The 10,752-nt window shown below is 39.1% G+C and overlaps 1 protein-coding gene across 5 annotated transcripts in view; it reads left to right on the top strand.

Moving 5' to 3' along the window:
• cecr2 (CECR2 histone acetyl-lysine reader) overlaps positions 1-10,752 on the top strand; it is a 40,129-nt gene continuing 29,377 nt past the window's right edge. For 4 of the 5 annotated variants that reach the window (XM_088299098.1, XM_088299096.1, XM_088299097.1 and 1 more), the window contains exon 1: positions 1-268. In XM_088299098.1, the coding sequence (XP_088155224.1) occupies positions 149-268 (120 nt within the window). In that variant the 5' untranslated portion in view covers positions 1-148. The remainder of the gene's footprint in view (positions 269-10,752) is intronic. The other variant, XM_088299099.1, reaches the window with a different exon arrangement.

Below are 10,752 nucleotides of genomic sequence, written 5' to 3'. Positions count from 1 at the left end.
AGATTGAAGAGCCCGGCGAATCGCAATGGCAGCTAAGCGAGTTGGACTGCGCGAGCAAGTTTTGTCAGACGCGTTTCATTGAACTTTTGAAACTTTAACCGCTTTCTAATGTGAAAAACAAGGGTCACACAATTCCACCAGTCTGAAAATGTCCCAGGGATGTACAGTTTCTGTGGAAGAAGTCCAGTCTTGGTGGGAAGTCCCCGCCATAGCCCACTTCTGTTCGCTGTTCAGAGCAGCGTTCAACCTTCCCGACTTTGAAATCGAGGTAAATTAAATCGTATCTCCACGCCAGCAACACCACTAGTCTTTATTGTGGAAATTGAGTGTTGTTTGTGTCAGCTTTTCCGTGTGTTCGTTCCACAAAGGTGCTTTACGAACTACTAGCCACTTGAACTACGCTCTTTGAACTTCCACCGGTTAACGTTACTACTTCACATTACAACAACCTAGCTAACTGATTAGCAACGCTAACATTTAGATTAACCTGTTAATCAGTCGCCAGTAAAGGTCGCCAGAGAGGCCGAATTGAGATTGCATGATTTAAGACAGTCAACAATGAGGTTGTAGTTGCGTGTTGTTCTCTCTATCCAACCTGGGCGTTTATGTGCAGCTATTCTAAAAGATCCACTCTCATAATTATCTATCGTTGATACTTAACATAGTAGCTACACTTAAAATAACAACATTTGGGTGCGATGATGTGCTTGCGATACAAAATGAAACTTCCTAAGTTTGATGATTAACATAGAATCGTGATAGTGAGCATAAGAAACAAGTATATTCATATAGTTTCTGCTCTTGTTGCTTTATTGTCTTGTTTGTCTCACGAAGTTAAGTTCATGGCGTGGGTTTGGGAGTTTATTGTCTTGCAGTCGTGAGCCATCTGGCTTGGGGAGCGAGACGCAGATGCTTCTCGGGCATTGTTTGCTCCCCCCTGTTTGGGATTGAGTGAATGAGAGTTGGTTCAAAGTGTCTTTGCTAATACCGCTTTGAGAGACGGGACACGACGTGTGTTAATTCCGAAATGTCCACAGCTAGGCAACCGTGTCACTTTTATTCATCGAAAGGGATGTCTTGCTCGTGTGTCACAACAAGCGTCAATCACTACGTGATGAGTCAATCGAGATGTTGAAAACTAATCACATGGCATTGGATTCAAATCAATGGCTTTATTGCCCAAAAGGATACGCCAAATAAATTTTAAAATGCCGGAGTCGATAGCGTTTGAGAGAAGTTTAAAACAAAGTGCGAATTGTTGCTTTAAACCTGTTGCTTTAAACATCTTTGAAGGAATGCTCGGTTTCACTATTCGTAATGCGTCACCGTGAGTCACTAAGCACTGTATACTGTACGTGTTTGCCCATCACTCTTTGAGAGCACTGTAGGCGCTTCATCTTTTGATGTAACAGTGGTACTGACACGTTATACACGTTTTTAAAAAGAATTATAAATATAACGATCAACTATCACTGACTTTTAATATAAGAATCAACTGTTACTGTTAGGCATGACTGAACTGGTTGAACCCTGTTTATATGCAAACAATCATATGTATTTTGGCTGGATATTGCAGTGAAATGTCAGAAGGCAAGGCAGTTTAACTCATTGACTACCATTGACGGATCAAGACGTCAAAGATCTTTAAAAATTTTTTTTTTTTTTAAACTCGGCTGGTGGTGAATGAGTTAATTTATATAGCACATGTTCAATGGTCTTTCACTTTTCTAGTGCTTTTCCACCTATTAAGGCTCTCACAGCGCGTCACACTGAGTCCTGATGGTGCAGTAATGTTGTCGTTCTGAAACGATTCATTCAGAAAGAAATCTTTTCAGTGAACGTGAGTGATTGGATCACTTCCTCAAGTGATTTGTCCTTTTCTCAGTTAATTTGAGCTAAGGAATGCGCTATTTATCAATCATGATCAATAAGCAGCCAGGGATTTTCCTGAACATACTGCCATGCTATAGGGGTTCACGGAATCTGAGGTAATTTCCCATTCCCGAATGATTCAGTGAGTGAATGTGATGTCATTTCCGGTGAGTGAAAGTGATGTCATTTACGGTGTGTGAACGTGATATAATTTCCGGTGTGTGAACGTGATATAATTTCCCTCTCACGAAAGATTCTCTGAGTGAATGTGCGGCCATTTCCCGCTCACGTGCGATTTGGTGAAAGAATGTGATGTCATTTAGATCAATAGACCAATATGCTTTTTGTCATTGGTTGGATTTTGCTCTCGATCAACAACAAACTTCAAAAGGTTCGGAATTTAGTTGGTTGACCGAGCTGTACATGCAGCGTATAATGTCCACATGACTGTTGTCCGAATTTTCTGTATTATCTTGAATGTTCATATCCAGCTATAGATATGTTCATGATATACCGCCCAGCCCCCCCCCACCCCAAAAAAAAAAGTATGAACTGTTGTGAGGCACTTTATTGAAAATATTTTCACATTTTATGTTTAGTTACATTTTTGTACACTGTATCTTTATGGGCATAACTGTGTATTTGAAAATTCTTCAAATAGCGTACGCAATACTAGAAACAATTATGAATTAACTTTGATTATTTGATGAATGGCGCTAGTCTTGTTTTACCGCTGTATGGATTTCTCCAAGCTGGATGTTTGTACGTAATAGCATTTCCTCTGAGAGATAATGGAAATTTAAATCAGTTCCAGAGTCAAAACTGTCACTGTAATTAAAACTGTGAACTGCAAAGGAATATTCAGGTAACATTTGATAACAAGGTGTAAGAATTGGCTAACCCCTTTAAAATTCTTTGATCAACGATTGAGCCGTAGGAAAGAGAAAGTCTTGTTGAAGACTTGAAATTGTGCTGTTTAACATTGGTAAAGGAGAAATAAATCCAAGATGTCAGAACTTTATACTTTAAATGTGCTCATCTTTTTGATCTGATAGATCTTTACGCAAATGTAGTATTTATCTAAAAAAAACAAAAAAAAAATGAAAACATTGCATCCACATACTCATGGGCTTTCAGTCTTGTGGGAGTGTGAATTTGTGAGAATGTGACATACCAGCCCTCACCACCATCTTTATTTAAAACAAGACCAGACTAAGTTGGTAAATATTCAGCAAGAACTAAGTAAATATCGGGCAAATGGCGAAATCCTGACAGACTCACGACAGCTTTTTTTTAATCGTTCAAGTTGGTATCCTACTTTTGACTGCGTTCAGGCCAGCCTCCAATCAAACACAAGCCAGCGGTCACAATGATCGTTCATACTATTTAATATGATAAAACGGCACCAACAGGCTGCATGGGCCATGTGCAGAATAAAGGCCTAACAAAAAATACATGAAAAGCAGTGCCTTCCTTATTGGGCTTGTATTTTGTAATTGGCACTCGCAGCACATAGCGACGTGCTACCTTAATCCATATTATGAGCAATTGTTGTGGTGGCTGGCGTCGACTTTTCGCCTGGAAGCTGGCCAGACCTCTGTTTATACATTATTGGCATTATGAACTGTTGCCATCAACATAATAATTTGGCGCCATCTCACCAGTGTTTGCAGCTAGTGGCTTTCAGCTTTCTGCTAGAGGCAAGTGGCCTGGAGGCTCGCAACAGCTGGCTGACAACTTTTCAAAGGCAGTTTCATAGGTGAAAATTAATCTTCAGCCTCAAGAGCTGGGATAGGCTCGAGCACGCCCGTGACCTTTGTGTGGAGAAGTGCTTCAGATAATGAATGGCTGGATAGTCTCCAAATTTACATTTTGATGCTGACCGTCGGATACAGTTGCAGTTACTACCGATCAGTTTTTAGCAGACCAGGCTAATGGAAATGTAATGTATTAGCAGGCAAAAGTGTTTTGGTAGTTTTCGTTTTATTTCTGGTCTGCAGCAGAGTGCAGTTTCACCCAACATGGCAACCCCCTGAGATTGAATTATGTTTTATTCTGATTCAACGAACCCATGGCTTAAAGTACTGTGCCAGATTTCAGGTGTAAGACATTTTTGGTCAAGACCCGCCCTGTATGTGTGTCTTCTTCAACGTCTGCATTCCATTGCTAATCAAAATAGATAATCCACCAATAGTATAAGTCAAATTAACATCCACTAGCCAGCGTAAGGCAGAGTAGGGATGGTCTAGTTTAGAAATAGTGTGATGACAAATCCAGTTACACAACACGCACATCTTCAAAGAAACATGGTGAGAACACATCTTTACTGGGGGGGGAGTACGAAAACAAATGGTGATGGGCTTGGCTCGGCATAGACGCAACACTAGTAAGGAATAGTGAAGGAAATGAGGGACAACGAGAAAAGGGAGTTATATCTGGACTAGGGCTGGGCGATATGACCTCAAATCAATATCGCAAGAAATTGAGCAATTTTACCTGTAACGATAAATGCACGATAAATTTCCCCCGTGGACTAAAATCTAAATAAATGCAGGAAATGCATATTGACAGTTTTTTTATTGACCAACTGGTACACATTACTTTCAATGAAAAATAAAAGTACAAAAATCATTTGAATAAACATTCCAAATAGCTTGCTTTGCATGACTTGAACAATGTCACAAAGAAAAAGGGTACCTCTTGCAAAATCTTTTTCTGCAAATAGATTGCGCCAAGATGCTGGCATGATGTAAATAAAGCCAAATAAAAAAAAAAGGCAAATAAAATGAAAGAAAATGTCAATGCAAGCCAAATAAGTGTGCATCATCGGGGAAATTGTGCCGTCTCGAGTAATCTGGTGCGCAGTCGCCACTTGTCGTCTATGTAATGCACAGTCAGGCTCAGTCAGGGATCCATGTTGCGACCCGATCACAAGTCGGATGTAGATGCAAAATGCTTGACATGTCTAAGCTCCCCGCCCGATGTAGTCCATATCGGGAAATACGGCTTTCATGAAGCGTTTAAATCCTGTGCGCGCCACTGGAACGAGAGGAGCTAAATCTTTGGCTATGTGCTAGGCTATCGCATCCACCTCTGAGACGTTCTCTCGTATGGTGTCGCCCCCGTTATGGGCTGTTGTTACTTGTCGAACCTTGCTTCTCACTTTGAACTTTAAGCACAGCATGGTTGTGTTGTGGGTGGTGAAAAAGCTTCCAGATTTGAATCGCCAGGTACGGCCGCGACGTCTGTTTTCTTTCTCGATCAGACGGACGGACGGAGTCACGTGACTAGAGGCGCTGAAGTCGTTTTAAAAGGGGCATGAACATTGCCGCAGACAGAAAAGGCTTTTCTTTTTTTTTTTTAAACACAGAATTTACCGACATGGGCAAAATGATTTCGGTCATTGGAATAAATTTCGGTAACGGTAAATTTTCGCTTTATCGCTCAGCCCTAATCTGGACACATTTAAACTATATTGACTATACAAAGACAGAATGTCGAGTCTGCAAGGTAATAAACTACAAAACATATTTGATTTTAATGATGGTGCCAATGTCTCTAATCAAATGCAAGTGTTCCCGCTTAATGTTGGATGGAGACTGTGCATTGTAAGTGAGAGAGTCTTTTCTAAAACAGGGCAGCGATTCGACAAAAGAAAACTGGATTAGCTGCTCAAAGCAGACACACTAAATTTCCTATCCAGAAGTTGCTGTTTTTTGCTCCACAATGTTAGAAAGTTGCTCTGCAAATGAAGTCAGAGAGTTTTTTTTTTTTTTTGTTTGAGCCATGCTTTGGCATGAAATACTTTTCAATACCCGAGGTCCCAGGTTAGCACAATAAATCCCTAGGATTGTTAAAATAAAACAAAAAGTAAATAAGATGGAAATAAATGCATTGTTATTCACGGTTTAAAGTGTGTGCAAAGATGCAAGGCAGCAAACTTGTCGATATAGTGGAATGAAAATGTAAGACTAATGTAAGGCCATTTTGTACTTGAGAAAGGGTATAGTGTTCAAAATGCAAGGATGAATAGGTCTGACATTAAGATGGGAGTTTTGTGCAGTTGAGGTTTTGTAGTTGAACAAATACTTGTTTTGAAAGAAATTAATAATTAATAACTCATTCACTGCACTGATCACAACCATAGAGTGCCTGCTATTTTAGAGCATTTTGACTCAATAATCAACACCCACAGAATATTATTCTTTCAGAAGAATTGACTAGTCTTAAAAAAAGTTTGATTTCACTTTTTCCACATTTTCTTGTAAACTACAATAGAACATTGAGACGATTTGCCCAAAATCCAGAAACAAATAGCTTATTCTGTTCACAAAAATATCAAGCGAACCAAATATTTTGCTCTTTTGTCACACCTCTAACATCTAAACAGTGTTTTCCTTCCATGAAGTAGCTAATAAAACATTTAGGAATGGTTTTGTAATTGCACTATAATAATTTGTTTAGTGCTATCCCTGGAGGTACGGCAACTCTACAGGGCGGCTCCGTCCGGCATTAGTGGCTGTTCATGTGACAATTGTCATTGTCGTACTTTGTTTCAGTAGCGACACACAATGTCTTCTGCTAGCTATCGTAACTCATATTCAGCCCTAGAACATTTGTTTCATGCCCAGTGATGTGGGAATTTTTCATGGCGGTAAATACGGTTCTGCTTGTTGGTGTTCATTTCATATCGCCAAAGTAGTGAGACGGCTGGAGGTAGAAATAGTTTTGGGATTTGAAGCAAGTCACCTAGAAATCCTCATTTAATGGAGACGTCTACTAAAGATGACGTCATGTGATCGCAGCAAATAATAAGTAAACGTCTGTGATGCCGGCTAAATAACTATTATCACCACAAATGTCCACTAAATGCTTCATGTTTCATGTGGTATTAAATTTTAACGTGAAGACAACAACTGTTACTCAAAACAGCTGCAGATTAATGGACGATGTTATCTCCCGAGCACTATGTCATGCCCACGAGGAGCGCGCACTGGTCTTTTGATGACTTATAGATTGGATGTGTGCGGATGAGGCATCACATACATATTAGATTTTTATCCACCTGAGGCCCAGGTTGGATTATCCGGATTGTACTGTTCACACTCCATAGAAAAACAGGGTACTTATGTATATGGGCAATATTTTTTTGTCTTGGTCTCATTTTTGTTTACTGCAGAAACTGCCATTTGAACAGCGGTGTGTAGACTTTTTAACTGACAATGTAGCTTCCCTTCACACATCCAAGAATACGCAATTTGGTTGGTGCTAGAACAGTGCTTGTCCCACCCAGTGCCCGTTGATTGAATTTAATTTGAGACAATGACAAATACAATTATTTCATGATCCAAAGGGAAACAAGCGTGTCAAAATCAAATTAGTGAAATAATTTAACATATATTGAAATAAATAAATTTTGAAATTATTACCAGTTAGTTATTAGAATGGAATAAATGAAAGGAGTGAGTTGCCAGCATGTAGAAATATTTGTGGAAAGTGAGACGACGCTCCTTGAGAGCTAAACTAAAGATGGCGTCATGTCATTGACGCACGTAACAAATGAACAGTCAAATATAAAATAACCACTGTTACGCTTTACAGTTTTTGATGCACGGACAATTTTCCGCAGACCTCTCCCAAACATGTATTTATTTGGCTTTTGGTGATTTATCGGTCAGACGAGTGCGATCTGGGTGTCTGTATTGGACACACATCAAATACTAAAAGGCCTGGGTCGGATTTGAAAAACTTACTTGTACTATTGATATTGCATGAAAAGATCTTAAACATGGCACCTACAGATAAAAACTGAAATTACCTACTGTGTGAACATACTTACTCTGCGTTCATGGAGGACTACAGAAATGTGAAATTATGGGGATTTGGGGCAAGATTTGTCGTCATTCATTTGTCATTAATCTATTAATCAGTACAGCTCTCACGGAAACAGATTTCTCTCTGTTAAATTAAAAATCTGTTTATTCCAGGTCTGTTAAATCGAGGTTCCACTGTAAAAGGAAACAAGATTTATTTTTAATACCACATCCTTGCAACAGGTCAAGCAGGTTTGGGCACTGTCATAAGTGACACACACGGCAATGACTGTCACTTATCTCTCTACCTTGATTATGCACAAGGCCAGGTATGCTAATACTTGAAAAAATATTTTAAAGTAATCAACTCAATTTTATTTATGTAGAGCTCTCACAACAGCTGCAGCTGCCAAAGCGCTCTACACATGACGTATTGTAAAATATCTATAACACAATCGTAAATAACCAAACAAAATCTTCAGAGCCAGTCAAAATACTCTACATAGGTCCCCGTCACAAATGGCGCTTTGCATAGAGGAGCCAACGTAGCCCAGGTTGGCTTATGGTTTTGTAGCCCAGCCCATTCCATTCCTTGTGTGGGTCAACATTTCATCCCTGGCATCTTTAGACATCTCTTTGGTCTCGTCCATGGTGGAGATGTTGGGTGTGTCCCTGAGTTTGTGGGACAGGTGTCTCTCATTCTGGGAATGATTTGCCTGAGATTAGGAGTATGTCAGTAGGGAACTAACATTGTTCATGGTTGGTAGTGGATCAAATACTTGGCAACAAATTTGCTGCAAATTAATATTTTGAATGACAATGTCACTTTTTTTTAACAGAATCGGTATGCATATTAAAAAACCCCACTTGAATCAGAATTTGCCCATGTCATTATGGAAAAAGACCCAATTTAAATGGTGGAGCTATCGTCCACCTTTGCCCCTTTCCCTCCTTAAAGTTATGAACAATGTTTTTTGTCGGGTTTTTTTCTTCATAATACTATGTTTTCATTTATATCTTGTATTATATTTATTTGTAACCACAGACTGATTAAAAATAAAAAGTTAATTATGACTTAGTTTTAGGTCTAGAACTGATCAATTGCATTTCCATTCATTTCTATGGAAAACGTTACCTTAATTTATGAACATTTCACGTTACCAGCGAGCACATGGAATCAATTAAATTTGTAACTTGAGCTTCCAGTCCTTTTGGTGTGTCATTTCAGCCTGCGGTTTTATGTACTGCAACCAGACTATGCTCAGTCCACCAGTGCTATTGTTGTAGTGTAATGGCAGATATTTTGTTTCTCAGGTATTGGATATTGGTATGATATCAGACAAAAATACAGTATCAGATTGCATTTGTCTCGATCCAAAATCTCTGATATTGGCGCTCATATATCAGCAGTCCATTCCAGGTTCTGCTCCTGCTCTTCTATGCAGCAGCGTCTAGGTCTAGCTTGCGGAATTGGAACAAATGGGTCATATTTTGTCAAATTTATGGACTATTGTTCATTCTTTGAATAATCTCTTGATTAAAATGTCTTTGTACAGTACTGCAATATCGTTATTATACCCAAGTGAAAAAGTTGTTTTGCAACACCCTTAGTAAATTCAGTTAATTTTCCCAACCAAAATTTAGTGAGCGACCCAAATTGTTTATAAAAAGGGATATTCATCACTCGAGATTCCACTGTATTTATTTAACCCGATTATAAAGAATGGGTGAGATTTAAAAATACTATAAGACATTTTATACCATTTCCATGTATAAACCTTAGCTGCTTCAATCATAATGGTAATTGGCTAACATTTGATTTGCTATGCATTGAAGTTCTTGCAACTGTAACAAATTGTTTGACTATAGGATGCCTTCAACCATCCAGCCACAAGCTTTGTGATATTTTAATATTTTTCTCTTTAGTGTTGCCACAGGGTGCTCAATGTCCACTCTGTTTGTCACCACTTGTCCGGCCGGCTACCCATAGCCACAGACCAGCAGAACCTCTACCCTACCCTATCCTATTCTCTATCCCTAATGCTTTCCCCATCACTAAGCCCCAACCCCTGGCATTACCATGACTAAACCCCAGATGGTGGTTATTTCTTTCCCTTCCCCCTGAAAGGTGGAGGCTTTCTACTCTGACTGGGTGCTAGCTGCTGCTTCTGCAATGCTTCTGGGGAGGGTTTTTATTTTTTTCTCTTGAATCCCTGTCATTGTGTGTAGTTTGGTCCTCTTTGCTTTGGTAAATAAGTGTGCAAGCTGCCTGTGAGTGGGTCTTTGTTTCTGTTGTCTTACAAAGCAAATGGATTGTCAACGGAGGGACATTAAAGCTTTAAGTGTTACAGAAAATGCTTGATCAACATATAGCTGATGCGAGGAGGCCCCTGACCAAATTTGAGGACCAATCCAAATTTTCTTTTGAAGGCCCACCTATCCCAACCCATCTCTCCATCTCAAATGTATCATATATACAAAATGATGAGTCGTTTGACAACCTATATTATCAGTAAATGGTTCACAACCAAAAATAAATTAAATAACTATCAGATAAAGGTAACTTCAAAACTGAAAAAAAAAAACTCGACATGCAGGTGTTTCTTTTCCAGAGCAACACATTTGTATTTTTTGGAGATGGAAAGCCATCAATTACGTCATTATATGACAAATGCTGTATGTCATATAATGTCATAATTGATACTCTTTTGATTGCCAAGCCACTTAAGCCCCCTTGTGCCATTGATGAGCGGAGAAATGGAAGCTTACGACTACTACTTTGACGAATACTGTTAATTTAGTACCAGAGACAACATAAATCGAAAGGATATAAATTGATAGGCTAAGTGGTCGGTTTACTGTAACAAATATGTTGACATTTCATATACAACTACAAACTGGTCATTTTACTATTGCTTTTCATCCATTGAATGCAAAAGGAATTAAAATGTTAATCAAGGCTGCTGGAGGAGGTGTGGGCTCTGCGCCTTTCTTTTCATCCTTGTTAAATATTTTTCCATGGTCTCTCTAAGGGTTTTGTTCACTGCTTTTCCTTTTTCCTCCTTTG

This window comes from Idiotropiscis lumnitzeri, chromosome 6, assembly GCF_059441095.1.
Source record: "Idiotropiscis lumnitzeri isolate Australia: NSW breed Sydney's pygmy pipehorse chromosome 6, RoL_Ilum_1.0, whole genome shotgun sequence".
NCBI classification, from domain to species: domain Eukaryota; kingdom Metazoa; phylum Chordata; class Actinopteri; order Syngnathiformes; family Syngnathidae; genus Idiotropiscis; species Idiotropiscis lumnitzeri.
This window is presented reverse-complemented; position numbering and strand designations above follow the sequence as displayed.